Consider the following 24,720-nt stretch of genomic DNA (forward strand, 5'->3'; position numbering starts at 1 on the left):
TTCAAATTGACATTCATAAGTCAGATAACAAATCACCTGAGTATAAACTATGCAAATATTTCTCAAAAGTGTACTGTGCGCCAGTGGTACAATATACAATACAGTAAAAATGTGAATTTAACTAATTTTACATGTACAGTATCCAGGGGCCACTCCCCCTCCCCCATGGATGCAATATCACCTCAATATTGCATCCACAGACACGCGATGCGGCCGTGTCAGCGCACAGGCGGCCGCATCACATGACACGCGATATGGCCACGTCGCGTGTCATGTGATGCGGCCGCCTGTGCGCCCCCCCGGGCTGAAATTTGCCAGCCCGCGCCTGACAGTGTCCTTTTAAAGTGATGTGTAATTTTCTTCTTGGAAAAGGCATGTAATTACCTCCTTTTCTTACAGTGTTACATATAGAAAAACAAACAAAGTTCATAGTGCAGACTGTGCTGACTCAAACCTAAAGTACTGCAATATTTTCTCTTATTTCAAGCTCACAGCAAATATAGTCTAATTATATTGCAGACTCATATATGTTCTTAGCCCAAAAAATATAATAATCGATCTCCGTTTGTTTTTTAGAGGTTAAACCTTATAGGAACCATTCACTTTTGTAAGAAAACTAAAAAACATTGTATTTTCTTTCGATTCTCACTCCAGAGATTAAATATATCGTTCAGAGGATGGAGACCTCACCGCAAATGTAATCTGATTATATAGCGGATTTATATGTTCTTATCCAAAAAGTATAATATCAGTCTCCTTCTTTCCCCTATTATAGAGGTTAAACTTTATAGCAGTCATTCATTTTTACAAATGAACCAAAAGCACTTTTGTATTTACTTTCAATTCTCACTCCAGAGATTGAATATATTGGTCTGATAAATGAGGCAACAAAGCAATTCTCTTAAAAAATAAAACAAGCAGTACAACATTCAATCTTAAAACTTCTCTCCGATCACTATAAGGGTGGACTCTTACCCCATCTAGCACATTACTGGCATGTCAGGAGCACAATGACTGTGAGATGGTATCACTTAAACTCACAGTCCTGTAAGGCTTTAGGAGCAGTTTCCACAGGTTTCGAGTCCCCCATTCTCCTCACCAACGCATGAGACCTTGAGAAAGATTCAAATAATCGAAACGCGTTGATGGGGATATAGTGGAAATTGTGCTGATTCTGTGTGGACTGTATACAGGAATAGCAGTGAATTTATATATTGAAACATATGTATGATAATAGGAGTTTAATGGGATCTGGGACACACATGTATTCATAAACATTATATTTACACATTTATGAGATACAGTAAGAAATTAGTAATATAAGTTAATGAAACTACACACAGATTGTCATAGGTTGAACTATTATATGTACTGGGTGTAAGATTACGTTATTAAATATATATTGTAACATTGTTGTAAGTAAATATTCTTTTTCATACAAATATCTGCGTTTCCATTATGGGTTTTATACTGCCTTGAGAAAGTAAATATTATATAGAGAACTCTGTGAGAATTGGATGATAATATACTATAATGGACTACAGTAGGTATGGCTTATTAAATGTAAAAGTGTGTGATTCTGTAACGGGGCTATCAAGAAACAGAATACGAAGATAGTGTGTGGACAGTGACGCGGGAAGTACACATAATTTTTTTATTTTCATTTTTATTTCATAATACTTAAAGATATCAGAATTGAATAATTAAGATTTTGATTGTTTAATAAAAACAGTTTAAAAAAAATATTTTTATATATATATATATATATATATATATATATATATATATATACATATACACACACACACACACACACTTACTATCACATACCACTTGTTTAACCTACATTTATCTAATCAACCGATTTTAAAATATTTGGACTATCACAGCAAACTTGTTTCATGTCTAATTACTTTACACCTGTGTGAGTTCTCTGATGTTTAACAAGTCTTGATTTATTTATAAAAGATTTCAAACACTCACAACATGAATATGGTTTCTTAGCTGTGTGGAGACTCAGATGTCTCATAAGATTTTGTTTGCAAGGAAACCGTTGTCCACACTCAGAGCATGGAAATGGTTTCTCACCTGTGTGAGTTCTCTGATGATCAACAAGATTTGATTTAAATCTAAAACATTTTCCACACTCAGAACATGAAAATGGTTTCTCACCTGTGTGAGTTGCTTGATGTCTTATCAGGTTTGCTTTGCTTTTAAACCATTTTTCACATACAGAACATGGAAATGGTTTCTCATTTGTGTGGATACTCAGATGTCTCATAAGATTTTGTTTGCAAGGAAACCGTTGTCCACACTCAGAGCATGGAAATGGTTTCTCACCTGTGTGAGTTCTCCGATGATCAACAAGCTTTGATTTAACTCTAAAACATTTCCCACACTCACAACATAAAAATGGTTTCTCTCCTGTGTGAATTCTCTGATGATTAACAAGAGAGAATTTATATGTAAAACATTTCCCACACTCAGAACATGAAAATGGTTTCTCACCTGCGTGAGTTCTCTGATGGTCAACAAAAGATGATTTATATTTAAAACATTTATCACACTCAGAACATGAAAATGGTTTCTCACATGTGTGAATTCTCTGATGGTCAACAAAAGATGATTTATATTTAAAACATTTGTCACACTCAGAACATGAAAACGGTTTCTCACATGTGTGAATTCTCAGATGATTAACAAGATGAGATTTATAGGTAAAACATTTCCCACACACAGAACATGTAAATGGTTTCTCACTCTGTTTTTGAAGAGATGACTTAACCATAAAGCATTTCCCACCCTCAGGACATAGAAATATGTTGTCATCTGTATGAGATATAGATTTTGTTACACATAATACGTTATCAGGAGACTCTTCCTGATGATTAGATGGATCAGGTGATTTATCTGCACTGTGGAGTATTGGATGTATATTTAAGATAGTGAGGTTTCCTCCTGGAGAATCATGTGTGATGTTCTTATCTTCGGTTTCAAAATATGTAGATACAATTAATTTTCCCTCTGAGATATTCCTGTTTGCACATCCATCTGCTGGAAATAAAATAAATGTATGGAAATAAGACATTTTAATTTACACTGATTAACATATTATAATGCACAACATTTTCATACTATACGTTGAAATTTCCAGCTGTTTAATTTCAATTTGCGAACTACAAACACTTTATTATAATAAGAAAAATGCATTACCAAGTACATTGCATAAAGCCAGCCCCAGTGACACGCAAATTGCATCCAGCTCGGAATATCCCAACCAAAATGCAGACATTGGTGAGTAACATTTCATACACAGTGCCCAGCCAGCATCCTAGAACAGGAAGACTCACTAGCCAGGAAGCTTAATTAGCCAGTGACATTGTCCAACTAGACACTACGCTCACACACAAACACTGGAACCTCACAAGTAGAGTAGACGTGGGTTAAATTAGCAGCGAGTCCTGGATATGGGTTTACACCACTCTTAGGTCTCACATCCTTGCATAGAGCAGAGGGGAGCATCGGAACAGAGTATGGAGTATGGCACAGATGACAAGTAGAAGTATGGAGTAGGTCAACAGTTCAAAGTAAAGTATAAAGTCAAAGCACGGTAGAGTCTGATCAGCAGAATAAAGGGCAATTGTATAGAGCATCCAAGCACGTAGAATAGAGTGGCGCTAATGTGCAATGATGGGTGTGTGTGAGAAGGTGGAGTTTGTGCAAAGTGTATTTTGTGATGGGCTGTATGTGAGGGAGGAGAATAATGTCATATTCTGCATTAGTATTAGTGATAATATATAGCCGACAATCAAATATTCATGGTAATGTCACATGTGCACAGGAAGATGGTCAGGGATACTGTCACAGAAGGTAGAATATAGGAGGTTCATGGGTAATTTCATGGTGTCACTAACATCCCATGCGATACACCAGACAGTGTGGGGAAGAGACTGGTCAGATCTCTGGACTGGTAGCACACAATGATATGATATAATGTGAGGAGGAGAACAGGAGTCTAATAGGGGCTGATGGCTCCTGACTCCCCCACAGGACAGATACTTTTCCTCATTAGTTTGTACTGACAGGGGAGGGTGTAGAATAAATGATTGTTTTAGTTACTGAATAAGCAGACTATGTGATTAGTTTCTGTAATAAGTGTTTATTACTCACCTGTGCTGATATCTGTAGGGACTTCTTCCTCCTTACACTGCGGATCACCCCTCACATACGTCTCATCCTCTCCCTCTATAATTTCTACTTTAATATCAGCCAGGACATCATCCTTAATAGCCCACAACATAATATAAATATCATAATTAATAATTGCTGATTTAATAAAATTATATTAAACAGAAGAATATCAGTGTATAAGATCCTCACAGCTTTTTTTTTACAGATCATAAAGTGAAAAGTCATTTTTGGTTTTAGCGGTTATCCTAAAATCTACCTGATACTCCTGTGGGATAATGGGATTTTCCTGTGTACAATCCTGTGAATAAAGAGGATGGAGATATCTCTCTGGGGTATTTCTGTTACTGGATCCATCTGTAGGAAACACACAATGACTGAGTACATTGCTTAGATATGATTATCAGATGATGTGTGTATCTAGGTGGCCCTCAAAACTGCTCTCCACTTTACAATAAATGAAAGTCCTCTTACCCAATGATGTGAGGGGCCAGTGATTCTCCATCTTCATGTCTTTGTACAGACCATTGGGCCCTTCTAAATTCTCCCTCTCCTCCTGACACCTTATAGGAACCTAACATACACAAAGACACAGTCATCATCCAGACACATCCCCTGGTGTTACTATATAATGTCCCATTCCCAGCAGTCACCTCTCCAGTCACCAGCTGAATGATCTTGTCGGTCAGTTCCAGGATCTTCTGGTCATTGTTTCTCCCATGTATCAGCGAGTGAGGTGGAGGCACTGTGTTGGGGCTCAAGGTGCTGCTCAATCCTCTTGACACACAGGGATGACTACTGGGTGTCACACACTCCTTTGATCTCTTTATCACTACTGTGTAATTCTGTGTATGGAGAGAGACATCAATAAATAAGTAAATTAAACTACATGTATTTGGAATTTTTCTTTGCGGTTAATTGTGCAAAATATACAATAGTTGTCTAATGGTCTATATGTAACTGTTTCCTATATACAGGAAAGTGGAGTGTATATAGCATTTACACCTCCTTTAGCCTTGGTCACCTTCAGTCCGAGTCCTCTATCTACAGCTGGCCCCCACGGATGTATCATCTGCTTTAAACAAAAAAGTGGGAGTTTGTAGTACACAGAGAATTCAGAATGGCCGACCTATGGAAGATAGTAAGTGAGGCAAGTGCTATATAAATTATAATAGACAGTGCATATAGGAAACAGTTACAGGTAGGACGGGTTGTATTTCCAAAATAAGCATTTCTGGTCGATTTTGAGTCTGCAAATTACCTCCTAAATGTAAAACTTAGTAACTTCTGAAAATACAGCAAAAGCTGTAAATCCCAAAGCCTCATGGGTGTATTAGTTATAGAAAAACAACATACTTTGTCCAATGCAATAAATCCCAATCTCTGGTACTGACACTTTTATCTGAGGACTGTCTACCTGCTGCTCATATATAGGTGGTCAGATGAGAAGACATTCATGTCACTGTTTTATTATCAACGTTATGAATGATGTAACTGTGACATTCCCAAAATCCCTCACCTCTCCAGTCATGTCCCTGTTTTATTATTAATGTTATAAATGATGTCACTGTGACAATCCCAGAGTCCGTCACCTCTCCAGTCATGTCCGTTTTATTATTAATGTTATGAATGATGTCACTGTGAGATTCCCAGAATCCCTCACCTCTCCAGTCAGCAGGTAGATGATCTCCAGGGTGAGATTTAATATCCTCTCACTCCTGTCCTTGTCCATCCTCAGGGAATCAGTGATTTACACAGAACAGGTTACACCTTCAGTTGACTTCTAGTAAAAGATTCTCTGGTTCCTCACAGCTCAATTGTCTAGGAATAAATATAATTATAATAAACATCACAGAGTACACATGTAACTTATTAAATAGGAAACACTTGTGTAGAGTTGGCTGTAATTCTGGAGTAAAAATATACATTTCTGTACTGTGCATGAGCGCGACAAATGCCTAAGCGTAAGTCCCTATGTAGAGTGTGATGCATCTTTCACTTACTGTACACTTAGAGAAGCGAAGGGGAGGGGCAGGTCAAGCAAAGGTCATGTAATTTGCGTAGCATGTAGAGGTGGAAACACCATCAGATAAGCCTGTCTGCTGCGTGTGCTCAACTCCTGGTGCAAGATACATGTTGATGGCGAACCTTAATAGTGTGTTAAAATGGGAAAAACAAAACAAAAAAAACACACTAGGCTGGAAGTGGAAAGTTCAGGGGGACAAACAACAACAACCACCACTAGGCTATGACACGCTGGTGACACTACAACAGGGAAACTTGCAGCATGAATTCCCCTTGCCAAAATGCCAACTCACTCTAGCACATTCAGCCCAGATTGAAATCCATAGGGAATATGGGTACACAGAAAAATATGGGACCACTAACCTAGAAAACCAGCCCTGTGCTGAACGATTTCTTGGTTGGTGGATGCACAGCTAAGATAGCATTTCAACAAGAACTCAAACACGCTATAGACGATTTTATAATGGAAATCACCTCTCTTGGATCTAGAACCAACAACCATGAAAATAAGATGGATGAGCTGTGTCACTCACAGACTATTATGGACACAGAAATAGAAACAACCCATACATGGATAAGGAGGGCTTCTTAACCTGGTTCAGGAAAAATAATATCCATATTAGAGGTGACCCAGAATCCATGCAGTCATAGTCACTCATGACATTCACATGTGCTCCCTGATCTTTAGAAAACAAGGAGTGTGCTAGATATAACGTATAAAACTCAGAGCAGGGGGCGAGGCTTGACAGCCATTGTGGATGGTTGCCTTTCAGTTGGGATCCTGTAAACCGACTGTCTTTACTTGTTTCTGAGGATCACCTTCATCCTAATTGGAATCTAATTGTGTGCTTTATCACACATTGTTACCAGAGACGTCTCCAGCCGGAGGAGTATCAGGAGCCATGGCACAGTGCAGAGCAGCTCCCTAATCGGGGCCTGCATATCTAACAACATAGTGCAGTGACACCGGTGGCACCAGAAGCTGGGTGGCTGTTGGCGATCTGGATTGTGCACTCTGACATCCCTTCGCACCAAAACCACCTCTATTTCTACCCAGCCCTACAGAACGGTACATATGCGGGAATGGGGGAGAAGGTCTCCCCAGTCGCAGAGGAAGAGTATAGCAGCTTTCATCAACTCCCCTGTACTCGCAGGTCGTGTGGCTGTGATCAACCGATGAGGACAGCAGTAACTGCGGTGCCCTGTGACTCGTTCCATGACCTGCTCAGTTCTAGTGGCCTTCTCTTTAAGATCCCTTGTCAGGAGCTCTGCGAGCCAAGCGCGGCAGAAAGGTAAGGTCAGTCCGAAAGTGAACAGATTGCTCCCCCCCCCCCTTGGGGAGTAGAGAATGTGGAGACTCGGATGCCCTGCTGTTGACCCTTTTGAGATGTGCAAATAGCCTATCTGTTGCTTATGACATCTTCATTAACTATCTGCAACATATAGCCTCTCAGAGGCTGTCAATTCATATTAATCTGGCCATGCACATAGCAACCTACTGCATTACCACAGTAGAATCTGACCTCCAGCAAGACTTTATCACAGCCTCCCAGAAATACTCAGCCATCATTCCTAGAGCAGATGCTGCCATCTTGTGGTTATTTTGATTATTGCACTTCTCATATTTTTGTGTGTCCCTGGCTATTTGGTCTCTTAGCTGCCCGCCAGGGGTCATTCCTGTAGAGGACTTTTCTAGTGTTGCTCCCAACAATAGGATTTAAATCTCGAAAGGCATATCCTGCTAATTTTCTCTATGTAGCTCCCCCACCATATCTATGGCATGATGCTTTTTGTGGAGCAGTGTCTGGTAGCTTTCATGAATTTATACCTACCTGGATGATTATTGAGGATCTGGAGCACTCCTGTTACCACCAATTCTTTTTTACAAAACATGGGGAAGGATAAAAGTTTATCTCACAGAAGGGAATGTACAAGAGAAAAAAATCCCCCCCTCCCCCCGGCGCAAACAGACATACTTCAATTTCTCAGGACCTCTCTTGCCAATGCTCCCTCCTCGTCATCTGGATCCTCTCCGTCTCATTATTTGCCGTGAGATGATACCCTCATGGACACGTCTACTCAGCTTGGTGAAAAAGTGGAGCTCAGAGAGATTCTACATCACATAAAGTCCCTGTCTACTAACAAGGCATTCTGGGGCATATTCAATTAGCTTTCCGGTCCGCGGGATCTAGCCGAAACAGCCGCGAAACTTAATCCACGTTACCGCAATAACGTGGATTTTCGTTCGCAACCCGCAACGAAAATCTGCGTTATTGCGGTACCATAATACCGGCAATAACGCGCACTTTCCGCGGTAGCGCGCGTTACCGCGGACCGGAACCCTGATTGAATATGCCCCTCTGACCCTAAAACAAAAACTACAGGAAACAGTGTCATCAGCGGTATAAATGCTGAGCTTTCCACATTGGCTGACATAATTACATCCTTAGAAGATTAGAGAGATATTCTACAGATTGTGCTGCAAACATCCAAGACAGTTGTACAGCAAGCCGCAGAACTGAGAGAGTTGCAGGCAAGAGTGGATGAACTGGACAATCGAGGCAGGCGCAATAATCTCTGAGCAAGAGGAATACCTGAGGACATTCCTCCTCAAGGGATTGTAGATGTCCTCACAAAATTTTTTAATGAGGTCCTGGAACAAGATCCTAATGCTCAAATCATATTCGATAGGGCCAACAGAGCTTCCTAGGGGTCTGATTTCAGATAGACCAAGGAACGTGATATGTCGTCTGCATTATCATACCCAGGAGGAGGAGACCCTACGAAAAATTCCACTTAGCCGGCAGGCATCACGTAATGGTAAACAAGAATTTATCAAACATCCTTCTGACCTTGACCATTTCTGTGCTACCCTAAATCGTTCAAAACCTTCTCTTCCGGATTGGCAAGATCGCTGTACTCTTCTGATGCCTCCGCCTCTTCCACAACGGGATAACTGGCAGAATGCGGAATCCCAGCAAACAGTCCAAGAACCTGAAAGACGTTACCTCACCCTGTCCATTTGTCTACTTGTATTTTATTCTCAGGGTTGAAACATTATAATTCTGGACTCTGCTGGGCAGTCCTTCGGTTTGGATAATGTTCTGCTTACTATACCAGGGGGTAAATGTATCATACCCTGGTTTTGTCAACTCCCGCGACTTCGCAGCTTGAATTTAAAGCGGCGCTGCCTTGTAAAACCCGGGGTATGATACATTTACCCCCAGATGTGTTTATATATCTGGTTTATCTTTAACCCTTATATGTTAATGTTGTTTAATGCTATTGACACTTTTCACTTTTAATTCTGTTTACAGGTTTTTTTTTCTTCTCACCAGTCAGTACGGACACTCTTGAGGTGACATTTACTGGCATCAGGAGACTAAGTACATATTCCTTAATAAATTCCTTTAACACCTGTGCTAGTCATGGTTTATGGAGAGGGCTGGGTCTGAGCTGAAGTGGACAGACCTTGTATCTGCTTGGTCTCTTGGTAGGTACTGTGTAATTTCTAGCACTCATCTATTATTTTCTTGTCCCGTCCTCGGCGGTGTAAACTGCTGCTCTCTTCTTTTCCCTTAGCATGACATTTCTTGAGGAGTCTTTTGTGTATATAATCCTTTTATGGGAGTAACCTACTACATTTATCATTTTGTCCTTCTCCAAGTTCTCTTACTTTATTCACCACATTTACGGTTTGGTCTAACTGCACATATATTACCCTACCTGCCTAGGTAGGGTCCATCTGACTCATATGTTTAACAGAGGTTTTACAAATTGGAAGCTGCCACCACTGTGCCCGTGTTGGCATTCCCGCCTCTTTACTATTACCCTTCCATAGGACAGTCTTTCCCTCCCATGGGGTTTAGGTGCAGTATTTTCTTGTTCTGTTACAGCTTGTTAATTATATGTAGTGATTTCTGTGAACTTACCACCTTACCCGCCTTCCCTACCCTCTCCAGATCCTCAGTTGGTATACGCCTCTAATTCCCAGATAACTTAGGATGACGTCTACACACAGTAGCCACTCACTTACTATACCTACCATGACAGACTCCATAAAGCTTTGCTCAATCAACACAGAGGCCTTAATACACCAGAAAAACGATCCCAAGCACGTCACTCTTTCCACCTTGAAAAAAATAGATGTGGTCTTTACACAGCAGGCACACTTTAAACGTAGTGCTGCCCCATTACTGCATAGCAGACATTATCCACTCGCCTTTTATGGCTGCAACCCTTCTGGTAAAAGCAAGGGTGTTGATATGTTGTTTTCCAAACGCCTGCCACTAACTGATGTCTCCCACCATGCCTTTGGGGGGCAGGGGGTCTTTTGGTGAAAATGTACAATTTTACAACATCGACACTCCTTTATTAATGTTTATGCCTCTAACCAGAGACAGGTAGCTTTCTTGTCTCAGACTTTGGAGATGTTAGATGCTCGTGTGGAGGGCATGGTGATTCTGGGAGAAGACCTGAATTGCTGAAACCTCTTCTTGACACCTCCGGTGGTGCCCAGCGATACCCTCAATGACTTCGTCAGGTAAGTCATATCTTTCATGATTCCCAGTTGGCTGATGCCTGGCACCTCCTACATATAGACTTTACTTGTACTCCCACCCACATTCGACCTAATCTAGGATCAATTATGGGTTTGTTGGCCACAGATCTCTACAAGTAGGCCCACATAGGTCAAATGACTTGGTCGTACCACGCCCATTTCTTTCACTTTGACTCTCCCCCACGGCTGCTCGAAAAATTGGAGATTGAATGAATTGTTCCTCCAAGACTTATATTGCAAAACCCAATTAGATTCCGCTATTAAGGAAAACATCTCTCTTAATGATCAACCATATGTGTCTAAAGTGGTGATATGGAAAGCCCATAATAGTGTTCTGAGGGGTAAACTCATTCAATTAGTCTCTTTCATGAAACAGCAGAAAGAAGCATATAAAGACTACAATCATGGCCAAAAGTTTTGAATCATCATCATTTATTTATATAGCGCCACTAATTCCGCAGCGCTGTACAGAGAACTCATTCACATCAGTCTCTGCCCCATTGGAGCTTACAGTCTAAATTCCCTAATATAGACTCACACAGACACAGACAGACAAAGAGGGAGATAGACAGACAGGGAGACAGACACACAGAGACTAGGGTCAATTTTTGATAGCGGCCAATTAACCTAGCATTTATTTATTTTTTGGAGTGTGGGAGGAAACCAGAGCACCCAGAGGAAACCCACGCAAACACAGGGAGAACATATGAACTCCACACAGATAAGGCAATGGTCGGGAATCAAACTAATGACCCCAGTGCTGTGTGGCAGAAGTGCTAACCACTAGGCCACTGTGCTGCCCAATGATGACACAAATATTGGTTTTCACAAGGTCTGCTGCTTCAGTGTTTTTAGACCGTTTTTGTCAGATGTTACCATGGTACACTGAAGTAAAATTACAAGCATTTCATAAGTGTCAAAGGCTTTTACTGGCAATTACATTAATTTTATGCAAAGAGTCAATATTTGCAGTGTTGACCCTTCTTTTTGAAGACCTCTGCAATTCTCCCTGGAATGCTGTCAATCAAATTTTGGGCCACATACTGACTGATGGCCGCCCATTCTTGCCTAATCAATGCTTGGAGTTCGTCAGAATTTGTGGGTTTTTGTTTGTCCATCTGCCTCTTGTGGATTGACCACAAGTTCTCAATGGAATTAAGGTCTGAGGAGTTTCCTAGTAATGGACCCAAAATTTCGATGCTTTGATTCCAGAGTCACTTAGTTATCACTTTTGCCTTATGGCAAGGTACTCGCTCCATCATGCTGGAAAAGGCATTGTTCGTCACCAAACTGTTCTTGGATGGTTGGAAGAAGCTGCTCTTGGAGGATGTCTTGGTACCATTCTTTATTCATGGCAGTGTTCTTAGGCAAAATTGTGAGAAGCCAGACATACCTTAGATGAACCTTTCACTTTGCCGGAACTGGAGGCTGCAGTTTCATCTACCACTTCCGGTAAGAGTCCATGTACAGATGGCTTTTCTATCGCTTATTATAAATCCTCTGGGCCTAAACTGAACCCTCTCCTAATACAAGCACTTAGTGAGATTTCAGCTGACATAAGTTTCTCCCAGCAGTCATTAGAAGCTCATATCGCAATCCTACTAAAATAAGGAAAAGGCCATTACCAGTGCTCTTACAGGCCAATCTCCGTGCTCAGTCGATCTGAAATTGTTTGCGAAATTGCTTGCCAATCACCTTAAGCCCCTTTAACCTTCATTGATCCACAGCGATCGGGTTGGTTTGTTCAAAGGTGCGAGGCTCAGGACAATAACACCAAGGTCATTGACCTAATATACTCTACGAACAGGTTGGGCACTTCAGCTCTCCTTCTGTCAACAGATGCGAAAAAGCAGTTTGAAAGGGTAGATTGGCTGTTTCTCCGGAGTGTTGCAGCACTTGGGAGTGGGTCACTTATGCAGATGTAGGATTCTCTCCCTAGACACCAATCCCACGTCTAGGATTAAAATTGATGGTTCTCTTTCTGGCCCCGTTAATCTTTGTAATGGAAACAGGCAGGGAAGCCCCCTATCCCCTCTAGTGTGTCTTATGCATGGAGGCCTTCGTTCACTATTAGAAATAATTCTGTTATTTCTGGTCATAAATGAGCCCTTTTTGCAGATGATTTGCTGGCTATTATTACCAACGCCGTAGTCCCACTACCGAATTTGATGTTGGGAGTTCCAAAAATTTGGACACCTTTCTAATTTTAAAATCAACTATTCCAAGGCAGTAGCCTTGAACCTTTCGGCCTCTCCTATAATACTGGCAGGCATCAAACATGCATGACCGTTATTGACTAAATTGCGTGCCGAGCTTCAGTCGTGACGTCCTCAGGGTTCTCCTGGCTAGGGAGGATAAATATTATTAAAATTAATACATTACCCAAGGTGCTTTATCTACTCCAGACACTCCCGATTAATATCCCACCTAAATTTTTTGTGGACTTGCAATTTCTTGTATGGGATTTTGTCTGGGCTGGAAAGCCCACGACTTTCACAGGATGTACTAACTAGACGCAGGTCACATGGAGGTCTTCAACTTCCACTTTTTCTTAAATATGATCAGGCAATAATGCTTACTAGAGTAGTTGAATGGACTCTGACTTCTAAATCCAAATATTGGGTGTCATTTGAGGGTCATGAGATGGGCATCCCTTCTCTTATTTTTCCATGGCTTTCCACACTCCCTAGCACGGCCCATTCCATGATTGGTCCTACTTTACACTCTTGGGCAAGGCAATTAGAATTTATGTCCTCTCCTTGGTCTCCATTAATGCCTCTGTCACAAAATCTTAAATTTTCCCCAGGTATGCCCCCAGGTAAATTTGCTCTCTGGACGGATCGGGAAGTGCTCAGGACTTGCCAGCTGATGGAGGGTTGCAAGATCCGTGCTTTCTACACCCTGCAAGAGCAGTTTGATTTACCAGCAGCTGATTTTTGGCTGTACTTGCAGACTAGACACTTTCTGCTTGATAAAAACAATCTTTTGGTCACTGGTAGGGCCTTAATATCTTTTGAGCTGTTGTGCTGGGACTCCCAGGACCCTAAACATATAATCACTACAAATTATGTACTTCTGATGGAAAACCTCCATGTATTTCATCCGAAATCTACCAAATTGGGGGATTAAGACTTATCCAGATCTGACTCTGAAATTTGGCCTAAGAGGTTCCATTACTCCAAGGTGAGCTCTTCTAGCATTTTGATCCTTGTTATAGTTTAAGTTTTGGTATATACAGTATATAAGTTGGAAAAAACATTAATAGGTTAGGATAAGTTTATAGATTGAATATATATGTCTGTATTAATGGTATTTCGTGTATAGGGTTAAAATATTTCTCAATACCTCTTTGTCTTTGTAGAAAGTCTTGTATCACAGGATGTTTGAATTAATGCCAGATGTTTTAAATGGACTTTAGACTTAGTATATGTAAAGGTTACACATGATCTTTGACCTGGTCATATAGGATTTCTTTTTGTCTAAATATCTGTCAATAGTATTTATGTTTGATTTCATGTCATGTTATATGGGGCAGCACGGTGGCTCAGTGGTTAGCACTTCTGCCTCACAGCGCTGGGGTCATGAGTTCAATTCCCAACCATGGCCTTATCTGTGTGGAGTTTGTATGTTCTCCCCGTGCTTGCGTGGATTTCCTCCGGGTGCTCCGGTTTCCTCCCACACTCCAAAAACATACTAGTAGGTTAATAGGCTGCTATCAAAATTGACCCTAGTCTCTCTCTCTATGTATGTTAGGGAATTTAGACTGTACGCTCCAATGGGGCAGGGACTGATGTGAATGAGTTCTCTGTACAGCTCTGCGGAATTAGTGGCGCTATATAAATAAATGGTGATGATGATGACGATGATGATGTCATTTGTTACTTATTATTTCAAAGAAATATAGTATGGCTAGTGACGTATGTAAGAGGGTTGGGTTTTAATGTATATATTCTACCATGTTCAAAGAGGATCTTGTTCAACCCTGAACCAGATTCTGCGCTTGCATTTTGGGAAAATAAAAAAACGATTGCTCTTCCACACTTACTGCTTCAAGAAAGCTCTTCAACAGTCCTGGAGACCCAGTTCAAAGTGCTCTCTAGATGGTACAGATATCCTTCTCAGATATCAGTTCTCAGTTATCTAAAATTCATCCTGGGGTCTCGGGTAAGTGCTGGAGGTGTGGATCGGTGTTTGGGTCTATTTTACATATTTGGTGGAACTTTCCTAGACTCTCCTCTTTCTGGCTCAAAGTTAAAGAAGCTTCTGAAAAAATCTTGGCTTGTCCGGATCCTTCTGGCCCGAGTTTATGGTTGCTTAACCGCATGAATATTCCACTAGTCAAACACAAGAAGTAACTTCTCTGACATCTTAGCCAAAGCTGTGATACCTGTTCACTGGAGGTTTCCTGTCCTCCCTTCCCTTAAGGAGTGGATAGCAAGAATCGACTTCTATATGGCGATGGATGATAACTCCTTGTCCAGTACTGACCGTTATACAGACTATATTTCCACCTGGGCTAACTGGTTGGGATTCAAGGACTCCCAACAGTTCCGATCCCTGCTTGAGGCATGAGCCCAAAATAGAAATGGGATTTTGCCTGGTCTATGGGACATGTCTGGGTTGGATTGTTGCTTTGAGATTTAAACCGGCTCTAGTGGTACTTGACTACTATATCATTTACGTTGTTTGGATGCAGCTCTATTCTGAGAATCTAACCTTCCCCCCGTTCTCCTGACCTTGTTTTTTTCACTAATGGAATTAGGATTAAAAGCTTAGAAGATTGGATCTTACAGAAGAAAGAACAGAGTTGGCAAGTATGAATGTTTTTTTATTTTTTAATAAAATTCTGTGGTTTGAAGTGGGTGCTTTTTATTTACATTTTGCATTGGTGCACTACAGGGCACAGCGGACCTGAGTGTCACGACATGCTGGCACTTGTGGTTCCCCAAGTGCCAGCATGCCCTGACAGCCATTGATATGCTTGTGCTTCTAGTACTACAAACACCTGCATGTCCAGACTGTTCATGGAAGCTCAGGCTTGCTGGGACCTGTAGTTCACCAATGTAAAATAGCATTTCATTACTTGTTTTATTTATTTATTACCCCACACCCACAGCCCAGGGCTGGGTACCGATAGGGAGGGGGTGCACATTTTTTTGCAGACCCCCAACTCCCTAGGGAATCCAGCCCCGTGCAGACCAGCCTGGGGCTGGTTGACACCATGGCAGGGGGACCCCCTACTACGGGTTCGCCTGCTACGGTGCCACCAGCCCCAGCTGACTAAGCCTAGGCTGAAGGACAATAGGGGGGACCCCACACTGTTTGTCCTCCCGATTTGCCTCCGACCAGCAATAGGGCTAATATGACTGGAGAAGGGGCACACTTTTTTTTTACATTCATGTATTTATTTTTTTATACTGTTTACTGCCGGCTGTATAGCTGCTGGACCCGCTGGCATTGCCGATTTAATGACGGCATTTTGACTGATTGCATTTTAACTGTAGGCAGTCATTATGTCAGTATTTTATCAATGTCAGGGAAAGTGAAATACCAGCATTTAGCCTGTAGTCATTTTCAGGTCAGCGGGATAAGTGTCGGTATTTCTTCCATCGGAAATATGACTAACACCGCATTAGATGGGGCACCCAGTTCACATACTGGTTCTGGAGGACCTTCTGCAGACAGGTGGGCATAGAACTGAATTTTTCCTCTGCATACCAACCTCAGTCTAATGGTCAGACGGACAGGGTGAACCAGAATCTCCAAATATTACTGACATCTCAGGCAACCAGGAGGACAGAATGGATTTCCTCCCTTGGGCAGAATTTGCCCACAACCTGCACTACCACTCAAGTACAGGCGATATTCAAGTTCTTTCTCTATGTTACAAGAGCAGTTGTGGTTCAGGGAGATGTATTGTGCAAATGTGGTGTTTAAATGGGAGCCATCTAGCCACTGGGACAAACAAAATGGTGATGGTACCAGGGCACAATCTATAATGGTTAGATATGTGTGGCTAGGTAGTGTGGGAGGAAGCTATAATACAGCTTGTATGCGGTGAGTCTGTTGTCTGTGGGCCGACATCCACCACTGTGTAACCTGCGTATAGAAATCTGCTGCCGAGTGGCTGCACTCCGCAGAACTCCTGAAGTAATGGGGAGGGCTGGAGCTGGTTGTGGGTGCCTTCAAAATCAAAGGTGTTTTGTCCTCGTTGCGGGCTTCGTCAGGTATATGGTGTAAGTGACTGTGTAGTAGAAATGGCGGTTGTGTAAATGACTTGTGGGAGGCGGATATAGGTGCGTGTGGAAGGGCTAGAGGGCAGGGACGCGGGCACTCTGTATTGAAAAGTAATGGAGGGGGGGATGAGTTGTGGGAGAAGATCATGATGATGTAGAAGTCGGTGTATGGTGAGGGGCAATATCTAAGGGCCTCTATAGGTGGCTATGGTAAGGACAGGTGGGTCGCTGCAGGTGTAAGTAGAGGACTCGGACCTGCTCAATTGTGATAGCGTGTAGGAAAGACTTGCAGTGGTAACCTGCACACAGTGTAATAAAGTGTATTAGGGTATATGAAGTATGAAAACCCTGTAGGAGAATGTTACACGAGGAGTAGGAGCGGCTCCTTACATTGCTAGGATTAGGGCAACAGTTCTGGACCTACTGGTTCACAACTTAGAGATCATACAAAGTGCTCATCATCATTGTTTATTTATAAGGTACCACAGATTCTGTAGCACCAGACACTCATCTTCCAGATATGACACACATGACTATAATAAGCATATAACAGATTACAGATAATGTTATCTGTATCACTGACGTGAACACAATTAAGCATAATAACATTTCCATGGATGGTCTCGAGCTACCATTAATACCATGAGGTGGTGGAGGATTCACATTGAGACATGACAACAAGGTTGTACGAGGGAGACAGACATGAGGATGAGAGGACCCTGCCTGTGAGAGCTGAATGGAGACTGAGGCCTTAACATTGTGGGTTACATATGTTCTGTATGTATACTAAAGAATACAATGCTAACAAATGGTGTCTATTTGCTTGACTGTAGGAAGGAAGTATTCCAGGTTTTCCTACGTTGCAGGTGGGGGTCCCCACTGTACTGAAAAGCTGTCATGTATTTGCTCATTTCCAACTGAGTGCAAGTGATATTGGGAACGTGAATGTAACATTAGACCCTATGCTGTACCAGGGTGTGTGGGGCTAGTCTCCAGCAATAGACAAGCTATGTGTTAGTGGCACCTGGTGGGGGGTGGTTGGTTTGGAGGTACTAGTAGGGGGTAATGGGGGATGAAAGGAGGGGGATGGGGGCTAGTCGTGGTGTGTGAGCCCCTCTGTGGTGTATGAGGTGTAGCTGGTCTGGGTATTAAGTCTCTCACAGCTCTGCCATTATAATAAAGCTTTGCTACTATTAATAGCATTCTGCTGACTGCAGCACGGAGCCCAATATGGATTTATGTAGCATCTGATGCGAGAGCTCACACCGCATGTATGAAGGCCTGACCGCTGGGATGCTACACATAAACATGGGGTAATTTTCGCTGTCTGATATATAATTATAGGAGATAATAACTCCGCTTTGTACAGGTCCCAGATGTAGCTCTCCGGCTTTTGAGAAGCCGTCTGAGAGACTATGTGACCACGCCCCCTGAGTAGCGTCAGTGGTTCTATATCTGTAACAACAAGGGGGGTATTCAACTGTTAGCCAGAACCGCTAAAATCCCGCGCTCTGAAAATATTACCGTTAATACGGTAATATCTCGCAGCTCCCTGAGCTGTGAGCTGAAATCCAGCGAGTAAGTTACCGTATTAACGGTATTTACACACAATATTACCGTATTAACGGTAATATTTTTCGAGCGCGGGATTTTAGTGGTTCTCGCTAACAATTGAATACCCCCCCCAGTGTGTCTGGGAGACCACGGGAAAATGGCCGTCGCTGTCCTTCATTGAGGACAATACAGTAATGGACTTTTTATTTTACTCATGATCAAAATGTTAAATTAAAACCACAGAGCCCCCCTCTTCTCCGTCTCACACACCTCCCGCTATCTACACCCATCCGTCGTCTATTTCCACTTGAAAGGGAAGGTCAGTAGAGGTGTCAGAAGGACGGCTCATAAAAATATATGCTGCATCTGATTGGTAACAACTTAATCAGTAGAGTAAACTAAAAATTCTCTATTATTGTATTGTTCTCAATGCAGGAGAGCGACAGCCATTTTCCCGTAGTCTCCCAGTCACACTATTGGTCTTCAGATATATCTCCGCCCCTGACAACAACTTACACTGCATAGGCGTTATAGCTACATGCTCTCTTAGACGCCATCTTAAAACCTGGAGAGCTGCATCCGGGCCCTGTACAAGACGGAGGTAATATGGTTGTACTATGCTGAACTAGGATCTCACTGCTCGGTTACCTGTGAAACTTTTATAAATGTTCTGGATAACATCTGTCCTCAAGAAAAGACATTTTCCTGTGGTCCAGATTGTTTTTCTGCTAATTACATCACTGAATCTCATTGCTACATTCTACTTACTGGACAATATGATAAATTATTTAGGGGAACCATAAATAAAAAATAGCATGTAATTAATATATGACATGTAATTTTATATTGTAGTACGGATAGTGAATATCTGTTGACAGAAAAATACTTTTTTAATGAAGGTAATGATATAGAATACTGCGCTACATTAAAATAAAAATTTACATTTACTGTATTGTTCTCAATGCAGAGCAACGGTGGCCATATTCCCGTACTCGTCCTGACACAATATTGGTATTATTGATCTATAACATTGATGCTGCATAGGGGGCGTGGCCAAATGGTCTCTCCTGCCATCAACCATCCATACACAGCAACTACATTCGGGCCCTGTACAAGGCAAAGGTAATATCTCCATATAATAATGGTAGCTGCAAAATCCCCTTCAGCTTAGGTACCTTGGCACGTCAATAGACATCACAGGGTCATATGATTGCAGCGGTCACATGGTACATACACAGTGTAGGCGGGCTGCTGGAATTCTATGGTAGTCGGTGGGGTTGCGACTAAATCCCCTTCACCGTAGATACCTAGTACATACACTGCATGGGAAATCGTACACTCAGTGTGAGCCAGATAATTCCCCTTCACTGTAGGTAACTTTTAGCCCCCTGCTGGCTGGGTCATGAATTGGAAGGGGATTTAACCAGTTCACAGTTATGTGCCTAAATCACCCTTCAGTGTAGGTACCCGTTACATTCACTACATGGAAAATAGGATTTAGCCAGCTCTTAGCCACACTTTTAATGTATTATATTACTGAGGTTGTTTTTAGTGATGGTAGTATCAGTACTAAATAACAGGAAAATGGATAGTATAATATGTGCATTTTGTCTTGAATTTATTTACAAGTCACCCCAAAAAAAATAACAACATTTATTTAGCCATTTATTTTTAAATGATAAAATGTACATATTGGGACAACCTTTTAAGAGTTAATTTCTCTTGGGGTTACTCAATGATTCATATGGATGTGTAGATATCCAAAAACAAAATGATCTTAAGAGTGAGAAATAGAGAAACTGAAGATACAGGGTCATAACTTGGAAGTAACAGCAAGAAATGCAAACTGAAAGGTCAACTCAAAGTAAAGGATAATGTGCAGTGTCAGACTGGGGCATGAAGGGCCCACCGGGGAACTGCAACGCTAGGGGCCCACTAGAGGGGGTGTGGCCAGCCATCAAAGAGGCGAGAGCAGACACTAGAGGGGGTGTGGTCAGCCCACGAAAGACAGCTAGCACCATAGTGTAGTATATAAAGAATGCAGTGTGTATATAAAGAATACACAGTCTTGAGCTGCCCCTTTAGATTGGGCAGAACAGTCACCAAAAATCGGGATTGTCCCACTAGACTCAAAACATTTGACAGACTGTCCTACCTGTTCTTGCCACTTTTACCACCTGTGGCTGCTGGTTTCTTTAGTTGTGAATTGTCTGGATCCTGGAATGTTAGGGGCCCTATTTGAAAAAAAAAAAAAAAAAAGGGTACATTTAGAAAATTCCAATTTGCCCAGGCGTTAAATTAATAGGACTCACAATTAATACTTAAGCCTTCCTCCAGCCCAAACATTAAAGTAATAGTGTTTCCATTTAATAAATAAACCTATTTCCCTCCCTCCAGACAGGCCCAGCAATAAATGAATAGCATTCACGTATAATATACTGCAACCATCACTGCCATTAAATAATTCATACTCACATTTAATAAATAGACCTCATGCACCTCAAACGCAGACCCACATTCAATTAATAGCACCCAAACCACCCCATCTTAAATTAATAGTCCCCACTATAAAATTAAATTGCCCCACCCTCACACCACACACAAAAAAGCCTCCATTAGTTAGCCACCACCTACCAGATACTCATTACATTGCCACAAGCCAGGTGTGCCATCACAGACACACATTACTGTGCCCTTTCATCACACTGTGTTCTCCATGCTGCTTTTGCTCCCCCTTATCCTGGCCTCCCTTTATCACACTGTGCCATGCTGCTGTTGCTCCCCCCTTCTCCGGGCACCCCTTCATACTCCTGTGCCCTGCAGCGTCCATGACACATGCCCCCCAGCTCATGTGCACTGCAGCTGCCATCACACATGCCCCACTATACCCTGCAGCTTCCATCACACATGCCCCCCCCTGTGCACTGCAGCTTCCATCACACATGCCTCCCTGTGCCCTGCAGCTTCCATCACACATGCCCCACTGTACCCTGCAGCTTCCATCACACATGCCCCCCCTTGTGCACTGCAGCTTCCATCACACATGCCTCCCTGTGCCCTGCAGCTGCCATCACACATGCCCCATTGTTGCCTGCAGCTGCCATCACACATGCCTCCCTGTGCCCTGCAGCTGCCATCACACATGCCTCCCTGTGCCCTGCAGCTGCCATCACACATGCCCCACTGTGCCCTGCAGCTTCCATCACACATGCCACCTGTACCCTGCAGCTTCCATCACACATACCACCTGTACCCTGCAGCTTTCATCACACATGCCACCTGTACCCTGCAGCTTCCATCACACATGCCACCTGTGCCCTGCAGCTTCCATCACACATGCCCCACTGTGCACTGCAGCTGCCATCACACATGCCTCCCTGTGCCCTGCAGCTGCCATCACACATGCCCCACTGTGCCCTGCAGCTTCCATCACACATGCCACCTGTACCCTGCAGCTTCCATCACACATGCCACCTGTACCCTGCAGCTTCCATCACACATGCCACCCTGTGCCCTGCAGCTTCCATCACACATGCCCCACTGTGCACTGCAGCTTCCATCACACATGCCCCACTGTACCCTGCAGCTTCCATCACACATGCCCCCCTGTGCACTGCAGCTTCCATCACACATGCCCCACTGTGCACTGCAGCTTCCATCACACATGCCCCACTGTGCACTGCAGCTTCCATCACACATGCCTCTCTGTGTCCTGCAGCTTCCATCACACATGCCCCACTGTGCCCTGCAGCTTCCATCACACATACCTCCCTGTGCCCTGCAGCTGCCATCACACATGTCCCCTGTGCACTGCAGCTTTCATCACACATGCCTCCCTGTGCCCTGCAGATGCCATCACACATGCCTCCCTGTGCCCTGCAGCTTCTATCACACATGCCTCCCTGTGCCCTGCAGCTGCCATCACACATGCCTCCCTGTACCCTGCAGCTTCCATCACACATGCCTCCCTGTACCCTGCAGCTTCCATCACACATGCCTCCCTGTACCCTGCAGCTTCCATCACACATGCCTCCCTGTGCCCTGCAGCTGCCATCACACATGCCTCCCTGTGCCCTACAGCTGCCATCACACATGCCCCACTGTACCCTGCAGCTTCCATCACACATGCCCCCCTGTGCACTGCAGCTTCCATCACACATGCCCCACTGTACCCTACAGCTTCCATCACACATGCCCCCCTGTGCACTGCAGCTTCCATCACACATGCCCCACTGTGCACTGCAGCTTCCATCACACATGCCTCTCTGTGTCCTGCAGATGCCATCACACATGCCCCACTGTGCCCTGCAGCTTCCATCACACATGCCTCCCTGTGCCCTGCAGCTGCCATCACACATGTCCCCTGTGCACTGCAGCTGCCATCACACATGTCCCCTGTGCACTGCAGCTGCCATCACACATGTCCCCTGTGCACTGCAGCTGCCATCACACATGCCTCCCTGTGCCCTGCAGATGCCATCACACATGCCTCACTGTGCCCTGCAGCTTCCATCACACATGCCTCCCTGTGCCCTGCAGCTTCCATCACACATGCCTCCCTGTGCCCTGCAGCTGCCATCACACATGCCTCCCTGTACCCTGCAGCTGCCATCACACATGCCTCCCTGTACCCTGCAGCTTCCATCACACATGCCTCCCTGTACCCTGCAGCTTCCATCACACATGCCTCCCTGTGCCCTGCAGCTGCCATCACACATGCCTCCCTGTGCCCTACAGCTGCCATCACACATGCCCCACTGTACCCTGCAGCTTCCATCACACATGCCCCACTGTGCACTGCAGCTTCCATCACACATGCCTCTCTGTGTCCTGCAGATGCCATCACACATGCCCCACTGTGCCCTGCAGCTTCCATCACACATGCCTCCCTGTGCCCTGCAGCTGCCATCACACATGTCCCCTGTGCACTGCAGCTTCCATCACACATGCCTCCCTGTGCCCTGCAGATGCCATCACACATGCCTCACTGTGCCCTGCAGATGCCATCACACATGCCTCCCTGTGCCCTGCAGCTTCCATCACACATGCCTCCCTGTGCCCTGCAGCTGCCATCACACATGCCTCCCTGTGCCCTACAGCTGCCATCACACATGCCCCACTGTACCCTGCAGCTTCCATCACACATGCCCCACTGTACCCTGCAGCTTCCATCACACATGCCCCCCTGTGCACTGCAGCTTCCATCACACATGCCCCACTGTACCCTGCAGCTTCCATCACACATGCCCCCCTGTGCACTGCAGCTTCCATCACACATGCCCCACTGTGCACTGCAGCTTCCATCACACATGCCTCTCTGTGTCCTGCAGATGCCATCACACATGCCCCACTGTGCCCTGCAGCTTCCATCACACATGCCTCCCTGTGCCCTGCAGCTGCCATCACACATGTCCCCTGTGCACTGCAGCTTCCATCACACATGCCTCCCTGTGCCCTGCAGATGCCATCACACATGCCCCACTGTGCCCTGCAGCTTCCATCACATATGCCTCCCTGTGCCCTGCAGCTGCCATCACACATGCCTCACTGTGCCCTGCAGCTTCCATCACACATGCCTCCCTGTGCCCTGCAGCTGCCATCACACATGTCCCCTGTGCACTGCAGCTTCCATCACACATGCCTCCCTGTGCCCTGCAGATGCCATCACACATGCCCCACTGTGCCCTGCAGCTTCCATCACACATGCCTCCCTGTGCCCTGCAGCTGCCATCACACATGTCCCCTGTGCACTGCAGCTTCCATCACACATGCCTCCCTGTGCCCTGCAGATGCCATCACACATGCCTCCCTGTGCCCTGCAGATGCCATCACACATGCCCCACTGTGCCCTGCAGCTTCCATCACACATGCCTCCCTGTGCCCTGCAGCTGCCATCACACATGCCCCACTGTGCCCTGCAGCTTCCATCATACATGCCTCCCTGTGCCCTGCAGCTTCCATCACACATGCCCCACTGTTCCCTGCAGCTTCCATCACACATGTTTGACTCACACACACTAGCTCCCCTTTTTCTTACCCTTTTCCACACAAATTATGCCAAACGATAGAGCTTCTGCACCGGCTACCATAGAATGCCAGCAGCCCGCCCACACTGTGTAACATGTGACTGCAGCGGTCACATGATCCTGTGATGTC

At 44.2% G+C, this 24,720-nt stretch overlaps 1 protein-coding gene across 2 annotated transcripts; it reads right to left on the reverse strand.

Annotated features, from left to right (window-relative positions):
- Positions 1-1,777: 1,777 nt before the first annotated feature.
- LOC142109017 (uncharacterized) lies at positions 1,778-24,677 on the reverse strand. Of its 2 annotated transcripts, none has more exons than XM_075193008.1 (8): positions 24,602-24,677; positions 20,720-20,798; positions 5,852-6,009; positions 4,842-5,033; positions 4,663-4,762; positions 4,448-4,545; positions 4,171-4,282; positions 1,778-3,051 (listed from the first exon to the last, which is right to left on the reverse strand). In XM_075193008.1, exons 3-8 carry the CDS (start codon positions 5,918-5,920, stop codon positions 1,910-1,912), a joined length of 1,713 nt encoding a protein of 570 aa, XP_075049109.1. In that variant the 5' UTR covers positions 5,921-6,009; positions 20,720-20,798; positions 24,602-24,677; the 3' UTR covers positions 1,778-1,909. The 2 variants fall into 2 exon arrangements, with proteins under 2 accessions (XP_075049109.1, XP_075049108.1); XM_075193007.1 differs by having other exon boundaries at positions 1,778-3,054.
- Positions 24,678-24,720: the final 43 nt, after the last annotated feature.

Source organism: Mixophyes fleayi, chromosome 12, assembly GCF_038048845.1.
Source record: "Mixophyes fleayi isolate aMixFle1 chromosome 12, aMixFle1.hap1, whole genome shotgun sequence".
NCBI classification, from domain to species: domain Eukaryota; kingdom Metazoa; phylum Chordata; class Amphibia; order Anura; family Limnodynastidae; genus Mixophyes; species Mixophyes fleayi.

Excerpts from the sequence above, each read along its gene's own strand:
- LOC142109017 (XM_075193007.1), bottom strand. The coding sequence starts at position 5,920 with ATGGACAAGGACAGGAGTGAGAGGATATTAAATCTCACCCTGGAGATC. Across the intron at positions 5,034-5,851 it reads TCTACCTGCTGACTGGAGAG|AATTACACAGTAGTGATAAA; the intron begins GTGAGGGATTCT and ends CTCCATACACAG. Across the intron at positions 4,283-4,447 it reads TTATCCCACAGGAGTATCAG|GATGATGTCCTGGCTGATAT; the intron begins GTAGATTTTAGG and ends TGGGCTATTAAG.